Genomic DNA, 12,714 nt, shown 5'->3' with positions numbered 1-12,714 from the left:
ATGCCTGGGTATGCAAAAATGATGAAGGACTTAATGTCCCGGAAATTTGATTTTCAAGACTTGGCTACGGTTACACTTACTCAAACCTGTAGTGCAGTGGTGACGAGACCTATTGCTGAAAATGTGTCTGATCCAGGTAGCTTTACAATTCCATGCACTATTGGGAATTTCACCTTTGCTAAGGCGCTCTATGATTTAGGGGCCAACATTAATCTTATGCCCCTAGCTATCTATAAGAGGTTGGGTATTGGGAGAGCTAGACCCACCTCCATGTTGTTGCAGTTGGCCGACAGGACTGTGAAGCGTCCATTCGGTATCCTTGATGATGTGCTTATTCAGGTGGGGAAATTTGTGTTCCCTGCAGATTTTGTGATCTTGGATTGCAAAGTGGATGAAGAGATTCCTATAATCTTAGGAAGACCATTCTTGGCCACAGGGAGAGCTCTGATTGACTGTGAGACTAGGGAGCTCAAAATGAGACTCAATGATGAGGAAATAACATTCAATGTGCAGAAATCTATGAGGCGACCAAGCGAGTTCGCCAATTGCTATCTTATTGATGTCGTGGATGTAATTGTAGAGTCCGATGATGAGGTGTTGACAATTGAGGACCCCCTGGCTGCATGTTTGATGAACTTAGATGAAGTGAATGGTGAGGATTTGGCGGAATGGGTGTTGGCATTGGAAGGTAGAGGGTTCTGGGAGAGAAATCTAGAGTTTGAGCCTTTGCACTTAGAAATGAGAGAAACTCCTCCAGGTAAGCCATCCATTGAAGAACCACCAAAGCTGGAGTTAAAGCCATTGTCAGCCCACCTCAGGTATGAATTTATGGGACCTGACTCCACATTACCTGTTATTATCTCATCTAGTTTGTTAGATGTGCAGGTTCAAAAACTTTTACAGGTACTAAAGGAGTGCAAAACTGCCATAGGGTGGACCATGGCAGACATCAGGGGGATCAGCCCCGCCTATTGCATGCACAAGATTCTGCTGGAAGAGTGGCACAAACCTTCTAGGGAACATCAGTGGAGGTTGAACCCCAACATGAAGGAAGTGGTGAAGAAGGAGGTGATAAAGTGGTTGGATGCGGGAATTATTTTCCCAATCTCTGACAGCAGCTGGGTGAGCCCAGTGCAATGTGTTCCTAAAAAGGGTGGCATGACGGTTGTGACAAATGACAATAATGAATTGATCTCAACAAGAACCGTCACAGGCTGGAGAATTTGTATGGACTATCGAAAGTTGAATCTAGCCACCCGGAAAGACCATTTCCCACTTCCCTTCATTGATCAGATGTTGGACAGATTGGCAGGAAGGTCACACATCTATTTTCTGGATGGGTACTCAGGGTACAATCAGATCTCCATTGCACTAGAGGACAGAGAGAAGACCTCCTTCACATGCCCGTATGGCATTTATGCCTTTAGACGGATGCCTTTTGGCCTATGCAACGCACCTGCCACAATCCAACGGTGCATGATGGCCATATTCACTGACATGGTTGAGGACATAATGAAAGTGTTCATGGATGACTTCTCAGTGGTGGGGAATTCATTTGATGAGTGCCTGATAAATCTGACATGTGTGCTGAAACGGTGCATCGAGACTAACTTGGTTATGAACTGGGAGAAGTGCCATTTCATGGTACAAGAAGGCATAGTCTTGGGGCACCGGGTGTCAAGCAAGGGAATATAGGTGGATCGCGCGAAAGTTGATGTAATAGCAAAACTGCCTCCACCAACTTCAGTCAAAGCCATCAGAAGCTTCCTTGGACATGCCAGTTTTTACCGGAGGTTCATAAAAGACTTCTCCAAAATCGCCAACCCTCTCTGTAAGTTGTTAGAAAAAGATCACCCGTTTTTGTTTTCTGATGATTACAGGGTAGCATTTGAGGAGTTGAAAAAGAGACTGGTCACAAAACCCATCAAAGTTTCCCCCAACTAGGAGCAACCGTTCGAACTAATGTATGATGCCAGTGACTATGTAGTGGGAGCAGTGTTGGGCCAGCGGAAAGACAAACTGATGCACCCAATCTAGTATGCTAGTAGAACGCTGAGTGGAGCCCAGTTGAACTACACTATGACTGAAAAGGAGATGTTGGCTGTAGTGTTGGCGTTTGACAAGTTCCGATCCTACCTGATAGGGTCCAAGGTAATTATATACACTGACCATGCAGCTCTCAGGTACATAATAGAAAAGAAAGAATCTAAGCCACGCCTTATTCGTTGGGTGTTGCTATTGCAAGAGTTCGATCTTGAGATTCGTGACCGTAAGGGCACTGAGAATCAAGTCGCTGATCATCTATCACGACTTGAGGGAGCTGAAAATGTAGTTGAGGTTGAGGAAATACTGGAAACTTTTCCAGACGAGCAGCTACTTGCCACCACTCATCAGGAAGTGCCATGGTATGCAGACTTTGCTAATTACCTTGCCAGTGGTATAGTTCCTCACGACCTTTCATCGGTCCAAAGGAAAAGATTTTTTCGTGAAAGCCACCAGTATTACTAGGATGAACCTTATCTGTTTAGAATATGCCTTGTTAATATGATCCGGAGATGCATCCCCGAGAAGAGCAATTTTCTGTTTTGCAGGCTTATCACACATCAACATATGGTGGACACTTTGGAGGGGTTAGGACAGCGGCAAAGGTGCTAGAGGCTGGATTCTTCTGGCCGACAGTGTTTAAAGATGCGCACCTATGGGTGAAGAGCTGCAATGAATGTCAGCGGATCGGGAACATTTCCCGACGCCACGAGATGCCCATGAACCCAATTCAAGAGGTGGAAGTGTTTGACGTCTGGGGGATTGACTTCATGGGTCCCTTCGTTAGCTCCTATGACAATAAGTACATTATTGTTACTGTAGACTATGTGTCCAAATGGGTGGAAGCTGCAGCGTTACCCACCAATGATGCAAATGTGGTGGTGGGATTTCTAAAGAAGAACATATTCACCCACTTTGGGACACCACGAGAAATTATCAGTGATGGAGGCACTCATTTCTGCAACAGGGCCTTTGAAAAGTTGCTTGCTAAGTACGATGTGCGCCACAAGGTGGCTACTCCTTACCACCTGCAAACTAGTGGACAGGTTGAAGTGTCCAACAGAGAAATCAAGAGTGTGTTAACCAAAACTGTGAACGCCACAAGAACTGATTGGGCGAGGAAGCTAGATGATGCACTCTGGGCTTACAGAACTGCCTTCAAAACTCCAATTGGTATGTCACCATACAAGTTGGTGTTTGGGAAGGCCTTCCACCTGCCAGTGGAACTTGAACATAAAGCGTGGTGGGCATTGAAATAGCTGAACTTAGACATGGAAGCTGCGGGCACGTCAAGAGTCACTGAATTGCATGAGCTCGAGGAGTTTAGATATCTTGCTTTTGAGAGCACAAAACTGTACAAGGAGAGAATGAAGAGGCTGCACAACCAGAACATTGTTGAGAGAAATTTCAAACCCGGGGACATGGTATTGCTATACAACTCAAGACTACGTCTGTTCCCAGGTAAACTTATGTCACGATGGTCTAGACCATTTCGAGTAGTTGAAGTTTTCCCTTCAGGAGCTGTTGAGATTGCCATAGAGAATGACTCTCGTACATTAAGAGTCAATGATCAAAGATTGAAGCCATATATGGGCATGAGCGAGAAAAAGGAAGTGTCTGCGCTGCACCTGACTGAACCACAGAGGTCGAGCGAGCCTTAAATGCGCTCATCCTACGTCGTGCCGCGACGTTAAATCAGGCGCTGCGTGGGAGGCAACCCACGAAATTGTTGTAAGTGTAACACATTATATGAAAAAAAATAAATAAAAAAAAAATCAGACAACTGCCCAGACCGCGGTTAGAGACCCCCTCTGAACTTCGTTCACCGCCTATCCACCGCGACCGCGGTAGAACCGCGGTGGGAACCCCTCTCTAAACTTCATCTACCGCAGTTCAATCGCGACTGCGGTAGAACCGCGGCAGACCCCGTCGGGCCCAGGTATGCAAATTTTTTTTTTATTAATTCACCCCCCCTTTTCTAATTCACCTAACCCTTCACCCACCCAAAACAATTATTCCCCCTCCCTATTCAGAAACAAAATGACCCCCTCCCCAAAATAAAACCCAAATCCTCTCTTCTCTTTCTCTCTTAAATCCCTCCCCCACTCCCAAAAACAACCATTGTTATCTTCTCCACACCTCCTCTCACCACCACCCACCCCTTCCAACCTTCATCAAGTAAGTGTTCTCTTCTTTTTGATTCTATTTCCTCTTCGAATTAATGTAATTTAGTCTAAACTAGTTTAGTTAAACCCTAGGTAGGAATAATGTAGATTTTCTTTCAATTTTTGCTTCTTCTCTGTTTTTATTGTTGTATTTGCTTCTTGTGAATTTGTTTGGTGCTAAAATGGTTGGGTCTTTCTTATACTTCGATTGTGGGGGTTGTTTAGATGATTTGGAGGCCTAGAAATAATTTTTGCAGTGTAGTTTGGTGGAGAACCCTTTTTGGCCGAAAATTTGGGGCTTGTGGTGCTATTTTGAGGCATTTTGTGCCTATCCTAGGTTGTGGTGGTGTTGTATTTGGTGAATGGTGGTGTTATATTTAACGTGAATCACTTGAGGGAGTAAGTGTGGGGTGTTGTATGCCAGAATTTGTAAGAAAGTTGTGGGGCCATTGTGGAGGTTGTAACCTGGAACACCTCACTAGTTGGGGGTTTGGCATAGTGTATGAATGGATTAAATGGGGGATATTATTTGGTGCCATCAGGTAGTGAAGTCTGAGTAACCATCCGGCTGGAACATGTAGGATATATTTGATGGTTCTCTTGTATTCTTTGCAGGTCATATGGCTCATAAGAAGCAAAAGAGATCGGCAAGCACGTCCCAACAGCCTACATATGATGCCTCAAGGTTCGAATCAGAATTGGCAGAGGACGACTTTCATGCCAAGGCCTCAAAGAGCTTCATCCCTGAGATTCCGATTGACAGGGCAGCCCTTCGTGCAGAAAAGGAGGAGATGTATGAGGAAATCCGGCGGAGGGAAATGGAGTTCTTATTTGATGAACCTAAAACGGTGAACAGAATGCTTGTAAGAGAGTTCTACGCGAACTGCCCATCACATACGTTGCGGGAGGTGACTGTGCAGGGAAAATAGATAAATGCCTCAGCTGAAACTATTCAACAGGTGTTGCGGATGCCCCGGTTTACGGGTGACGTCGACTATTACCAGGACGCACCAGGAGTCACTTGGGATATTATGACTGATGCACTCTACGCAGGGGGGCAACCAATCTGGATACGTGACCATATCACCCTGAACTCCAATTCATTCACTTATTTGGCTAAGTGTTGGCTCATTGTCATTTGCAGCCGGTTCTTGCCCTCAGGCAACATGACTGACGTGAACTTCCAAAGAGCCCTCTTGACGTGGTGCTTCGCCACAAAGAAAGCTTTTGATGTGGTAAGACTTATTGGTGATGAAATGATCATACGGTCCCCGCTGAGGTCAAAGGGATTCTACTTCCTCTCCCCGGTGACTACATTGTGCCTGCTGAAGAATGTCCGCACCAATCCTACTGATGGAGACTTGCCCCCTAAAGCAGCTTTCAAAGCTTCGAGCATCAGAGTGGGCAGGGGTGCACGCACCACCATTCAGATCGATGATGAGGATGATGACCCGGTTCTCATGGCACCGTCTAGGAGATCCTATGACAGTGCCGGACCCTCTCGGTGCCCCCATGCTGGGGCAGGTTTATCCAGATCACAGTCCACCCAGCCTATGTTGCGTACTATGGAGGAAGAGGTCGCGGATCTTCGCACCTCGGTGGAGGGCCTACACACGCATATGGATGCCATGTCTCAGCGGCATGCCAGGTCTGAGAGCCGGTTTATGTCCTGGTTTCGTGCTTTGGGGAGAGCTTGCCATGTTGACCGCAGCACCGTCTCCGACTCTGATTGAGGCTCAGGGAAGTCTTCTTACCCTTCTACTCGTTATTTTTATATGACATGGGGACATGCCATAATTTTTAAGTGTGAGGTGGGAGACTTGCTCGGGTAATGTATTGTAGTGTATATAGATATGGTGTATGTTGTAGTATTTGATTGGTGTTGTTGTGTATAATTGACTGTACTCACATTAGAAGTAACTGACTTGGCCCAACAACGAACACTTGTCGACGGGTCTCTTGAGGGTCAAAGTCGGATTTAAAAAAAATGTAGAGGACTCTTCCTGAGGACGGACCACTTGGATAGTACTCTTGAGGGAAGTAATCCATGTAGTTTCTTTATTTTTTTTTTCTTTTTTCTTTTTTAGGTAGTGTAGTAATTTTCCCTTGGTTTTTCTTTTGACCACGGTTCTTTTCCAAGGGATTTTCTTGAACCGGGTTAGGTAGGTTTTTCGTTTGTAGTTTTAGGACCAAAATGGGTGAAGGCTGGAATGCAACCCTTGATGTACACACCTGAGAATAACAAAAACGAACATGAGGGTGCGACGTCTAGGCTTGTTTGTAGACTCGTAAATCTATGCCTTAATTTTGCACATCCTGTCTTGCTTGAACGCTCGTATGAGTGTGTTGATAAACTAATTCGGAATGAGTTACATGCCAAGTGTGTGTGAGCTATTACTTGTATTTTGTGCTTGCATGTGATACCTAGAACTTGCCCTCTGTGTTTGCAAAGCGAAATAGAAGCTGTTTGGTTTTAGAGATGATTGAGGAATTTCTTTGTGTAGCCTGTATATTTGTGAATCCACCTATATATATTGCCATAGTTAACTCCTTTGAGCCTGAAGCCTGTTCTTTGATAACCCTATAATGACCTATATCCCTGTGTTTGAATAGTTTGACTGTTTGAACCTGTACCTCCTAGAAGCACTTGAATTACTAAAGAACATACAAAAGTCAAAGTGTGGGGTGGTAAGGAAGTAGGAAAAAGGGCAATCAGGAAAGAAATACTTAAATGGTGCAATGGATTTGTAAAGGAAAAAAAAGAAGAAGAAGAAAACAAAACAAAAAGAAAGAAGAAAAAACAGTTGCACCTAAAGAAAAGTGGGGGTCACCTATGAACTAAAATGTGGAAGAACGAGTGGGCTGAGCATGGAAATTGAAATAAAAGGAAGTGTGTATTGAAAGTGATTTGGGAGGTTAGTCACTATATCCAAATATATCCTACCCGTCCCTTAGCCTACATTACAACCAAATAAAGACCTCTTGATCTTTGACTGAATAGCTCGATTAGTAGAGTACTACACTAGGGGCAAGCTTATGGTGTGTCTGTGTGGCATGTGAATGTTCTTTGCTGAAAGTGAGTGAATTCTTCCTATCTTTGGTTCCTTGTTTCTTGAATTTTATGTGTATGGAACTTCTCTCAGAATTATGATGTGAGGGCATGTGACTCAGGAAGAAAATGTGAGTTTCACCTCTGTTAGAGTAACTAGAGTGAGCATGAGTGAGTCATGGTGTTAGAGTCTTCATCTGAGGTGTGACTGTTGTACTGCTTAGGTTGTTCCTTAATAATGGCAGGTGTGGCAAAAAAAAATAATTGGGTAATGTATCGAACGATTAGGCCTAGAAGTGTGGTTTAACTTGCTCGAGGACGACCAAAGGTTTAAGTGTGGAGTGTTGATAATAAGTGAATTTAACTATAATTAGGCATTAAATAACCACCTTCTTGTATAGTTTGGATGATAAAAGTGATAACAAAATGCTCGTATTAGTGCTTTTCATGCTTTGTAGGTTATATATGACCAGAGAAGGCTATGGAGTACTTTTGGGATCAAATATGGAGAAAAAGAGGCCGATCGTAAAATTCCGTCAAGTAAACCACACGAAATAGCTCAAGTCAGAATTGAAAAAGGACTGCCGCGGTTCCACCGCGACCGCGGCAGAAACGCCGTAGAAGTGGGCTGCAGACAAAGTGAGAATCAGAGAGCATGTTTGGCCGCGGTTTGATTGTGATCGCGGCAGAACCGCGGCAGAGGCGGAGAACTTCAGGGACTAAAGTGCAAAACACGGGATTTTTAGCCCAAAACCCTATTTTAAACACTAGACTTCGCCCAAGATAGGCATGTAATGTTTTAGAGAGTACTTTGGCAAGGAAAACAATTGCGAGAGATCACCCAAAACATCTTTCTTCTTTTTGTTGATTTTTCTTACAAGTTTTATGATGAATATTGTTTTAGTTTATTTACCCATAGTTATGAGTAGCTAAATCCTTTATCTAAGGTTTTGATGGAACCTATTGGGGGATGAACTTCTTGTTTATGTGAATACAATTGCTAGTCTCAATCTTTATTTGTTTAACTTTGTGCATGTTGTAGTTAATTGACAGGATCCTCATTTAGCTGTGCCTATTTAGTGTGCATAACTCGGGAGAGAGAGCATATTTAGGTTATTGTTGAACAACACCACTCCCAAAGTATAAGAGGGATCTATAACTGCGGGTTTAAAGGTGGGATTAGGGATAACGAAGCCTTTAGTGCAATCTAAAGTGAATCGTGTTAATTAGAGCTAGCTAGTCTATCTCGGGAGAGTGCATTGAGTATATTACTGTAATTACTCGGGAGATATTTACGGTAAGATGAGCATTCATGATTGATAGAGAGGAGTTGGTCAATTTGTATGAAGCATAAACAGAAGGGATTCCATCAATAGGGGAAGTCATTACCTTAACGTTTTCTCATTATTGTTTATAACCTTAGCATCCTTAGTTTACAGATGTTTATTTACTTGCAATTTTAGTTATTGAAGACACCATCAACTGTGATTCAAACGTTTGGGGAAATTGGTTCACAAGAGTTTAGTGGGTCTAAATATAGTGATTAATTGGTTAACTCTCTGTGCATTCGACTCTGGGCAGAATACTCAGGTTATATTTGCAACGTCCGTAGGGTCTTTTTTATAAGGCATAGTTGGGCGTGATCAGTAGTCCTTACTCAGAAAAGTGACTCATCCACCCTCCATTCCCAACTTCTTCGATACAAGCAAAGAGGGCCCTCGGAGCTCGGCAGTGGAGCTTAATCAGACCCCCCAAAGAGACGGGGGTTGTACATCCTGATCAAATGATCGAGGGTGAATGGCTTCTCCTCAATCATGTTCACATAGTACCCGATCATGTAGAAGGTGCGCCAGAATGAAGGTTGAATTTGGCTAAGGGTCACTTGATACAGTTGGCAGAAGTCGAGAATCACGGGGTTTATCAGAGGTAAGGATAGACCCACCAGCCCCAGGGTAAATGGATAAGTATACACACTGAGGAAATCAGCTTTGTACGTCATTATATCATCCTCTTGAGTATGGATATCCACAAGCACCACGTCCCCCTAGAGGCAATCAGTCCTCACCTTTTTGACGTCTAATACCGAGCTAATATACTGAGACACAGGTTCACGGCGCCCAGGCTTCGAAAAAGGTCTCTAGACTTTGAAATCGGAAGCCATTGCAAAATATTTGGAACGCATTCCTCAGCACGAGAAGGAATTGCCGCTTTGCCTTTAGATGGAAGCGAAGAGAAAGAGGTCACGCTCTCCCGAGAAGTAGAGGCAGAAGTTTTCGCCATTCCTAGAAGATTCCAGAAGAGAGAGGGAAGTTGCGTTTCGAAGAAGGAACAAAAGTAAAGGTAGAAGGAACCTTATTGGGGCTTGGTGGCACATTGAGTTGTAAAGAACGAGAAGAGAAATATTTATAGAGACCCCACATGCATGCTGAAGGAGGTCAGGGGACAGCTAACCACCGTAATCAATGCGAAGGTTTTCAGGGGCTGTGTGTACGTCGTCTTTTGGCGCCTTATGACTGCCGTCACTACGGAAGTACCAGAGGGGCAGGAATTCAAGGTCGTTTCTTATCACTTTCCCTCTAAGAAACGCGGGGACTATCTCTATACGGTAAAATCGGAGGATCCAATTTTCCGTCATTATGATGTCTCGTATGCACATTTCACAAGGTTCGAGACTAGGGTCGAGTTTCATCTTCAAGGGTTGTCGATGCTCGACCTCGAGCGATGCGGACCAACGGCTATGATAGAAAAGTGGGGAGTTCCCAAGGCGCACAACTAGGGATGAAAAAGTCTAGTGAGCTAAGTTCAGACTCAAATCATGGCGTCAACTAGCTGTCCCATCCCCATATCTTTGTAATAAATGCACTTGTACTATGTTGGGATTCCCCCTCATATATAAGGGGGACCCTTGTCATTTTGTAAATATCTGTTGCTCCATACTAAATATACAAGAACATTCTCTTTGCTCTCTAACACACTCTTTTGATTTCATTATTCCATTTATTGCTTACATTCATTGTTCATCATTTATTGCTTATTATTGGTCATAAATATCCATCGTTGAATTTATCCTAACTGTTAATCGCCCATCGATTACCCCTGATAGCTCCTAGCCAAGCATCAGAATTGACCCCGAGGCCCCCAAATCGACAAGCTCGAGGCCCCGATTGTTAACTTTTTGGCCTAGTTATCACCTTGCTCTCAAGCTCTTATCTCGTTTCTAAGTATTTCACATAGCATCAACTACCTTACAACTAGCATAAAAATAGATCACGTATTTTTAGTACCACTGAATCAAATTTAATTGTTATTACCATTTTCATGGCAAACAAATATTATCATAGTTCGTAGCTAGATTGCTATCCAAGATGATCAACAATTGAGGTTTATGTAATTAGTACTAACATTAATTAAGAATCTATAGCTAATTGACTAATGACAATCTAAGCAAGGAATAAGCAAGGAAAGATATCAATGGAAGAAGATAGGGTTTTGATGGAATAGGTGCAAGATAATTGTTTGGGATATAACTTTAAATAATTCACTTCTAATATTCAAGTGAGCCTCTCGAATTCACTTAATTATTAGTTCAAATGTTTAGTAGAATTTCCTCTTTCGAATAAGCCTCAACCTCATAAGATGAACTAATTTAAGCTGGGTGAAGATATGCAAGAATTCGTAGTAGATTGATCTTTAGGAGAAACCTCTCTCGATTATTTTCCTAACTAGGTTTAATCAATGATTTAACTAGCCTCTTTCGATTACTAAGAAGAATTAATAAATTTAACCAATATTATAATGCAAAGATAACACAAGTTATGCCTCTCTCGATTACATGAACAAGTGAATATAGATGCAACAATTAAATCATCCAAAAATGTTTCAATACATAAAACTAGAGTTATAATCCACAAACAATTACCAATACACCAAATCCATCAAACCCTAAAGTAAATTACTCCATAGATATGGAGTAATTCATCACAAATATAATTAAAAGATAAGAAAACATAAATTCAATCCAAATCGGGTCTTGGGTGAGGAAGGAATGATGAAATCCTTGTGCTTTTGCTCCTCCAACTCCTCCTTAGCTTCCTCAGGTCTAAAGTATGTCAGAAGTCCAGAAAATAACGTTTTTCCATGTATTTATACTAAGTAGGATCGGGCTTAGATGAAATCTCCCTTTTTCTAGCCGAAATAGGAAAACTTGCAAACATATTGCTTTTCATGCGTCGCATTATGTGTAGCAGGGTGCGTAGCATTTGTGCTTTTTCCTGTTAGACTTCAAAAACCCAGTCTCTGAACCTTGTCAATTTCTTACACAAAATTGCACTGTTGCGTCGCATAGTGCATCGCCCTGTGCGTCGCACTAGTGTAATTCTTCACCAGTTGCTTCGTCCTTGAATTTTGACGTCCAGAAGTGATCCTCAACCCCAAACACGATCCTGGCTTGATCTTTTGTGTTTTTACTCAGACTTCAAAGATCCAAATAGCTCGAATTAGTTCCACAACATCTACATAAGTTGGAATCCCTCCTACAAGGCATATAATACACAATAAGTGCAAAACACTAATAATCAAAGCTCAAACACAATTAAAGTGCAATAAGCGACCGAAACACGAGATTATAGCCTACTATCAGTGACAAATCCTCGTAGTACTTTCGAAGTATGGAAAGATGGAACACCAAATGAACTCCCGACAAGCTGGGTGGCAAGGTAAGTCTATAAGCCACCTCACTAACTCTCTCCAAGAAGTCCCAACTTGCCCCTCTTCTCGAACCTCATCACGCTTTTCATATGCAAAATTCTGAGTAGAACCTTCTTACTCACATGAATGCTACATCACGAGCCTTCCTATTAGCATAACTTTTCTTCTTGAACAACACAATGCGAAGCCTCTCCTAAATTAACTTTACTTTCTCCAAAGCATCTCGAGCCAAATCTGTGCTCAATAGTCTAGCCTCATCAGGATCAAACCAACCAATCAGAGAATGACATTGCCTACCATATAAGGCCTTGTATGGAGCCATATTGATATTAGAGCGGTAGATGTTGCTTTATTCAAACTCTGCTAGTGGCAAAACTGATCCCACTCGACTCTAAAATTAATAATGTAGGCCCTCAACATATCCTCAAAGATCTGAATGGTCCGCTCGGACTACTCGTCTGTTTGAGGATGAAATGTTTTACTCAACTCCACCTGCGTGCCCAACTCATGCTGCATAGCCCTCCAAAAATTCAAGGTAAACTGAGTGTCGAGATCAAATATGATAGAAATAGGCACATCATGCAAGCGAACAATCTCCCGGATATAGATCCTAGTCAACTACTCTGAAGTGTAGGAAGTCAGTGGGATGAAATGCGCCGATTTGGTCAATGGATCCATAATGACCCAAATGACATCAAACATCCTCAAGGTCTGTGGCAGACCTACTACGAAGTTTAGAGCGATATGCTC

At 42.7% G+C, this 12,714-nt stretch overlaps 1 protein-coding gene across 1 annotated transcript; it reads left to right on the top strand.

Moving 5' to 3' along the window:
- On the top strand, positions 1-1,944 carry LOC138887326 (uncharacterized). Its single transcript, XM_070169061.1, has 2 exons — positions 1-1,079; positions 1,881-1,944. The coding sequence occupies exons 1-2, from the start codon at positions 1-3 to the stop codon at positions 1,942-1,944; spliced, it is 1,143 nt and encodes a 380-aa protein (XP_070025162.1).
- Positions 1,945-12,714: the final 10,770 nt, after the last annotated feature.

This window comes from Nicotiana sylvestris, chromosome 3, assembly GCF_000393655.2.
Source record: "Nicotiana sylvestris chromosome 3, ASM39365v2, whole genome shotgun sequence".
NCBI lineage: Eukaryota > Viridiplantae > Streptophyta > Magnoliopsida > Solanales > Solanaceae > Nicotiana > Nicotiana sylvestris.
Note: the sequence above shows the minus strand (reverse complement) of the source record. Positions and strands in the feature narration are given on the sequence as shown.

Excerpts from the sequence above, each read along its gene's own strand:
- LOC138887326 (XM_070169061.1), top strand. The coding sequence starts at position 1 with ATGCCTGGGTATGCAAAAATGATGAAGGACTTAATGTCCCGGAAATTT. Across the intron at positions 1,080-1,880 it reads AAGAAGGAGGTGATAAAGTG|GGTAGCATTTGAGGAGTTGA; the intron begins GTTGGATGCGGG and ends TGATGATTACAG.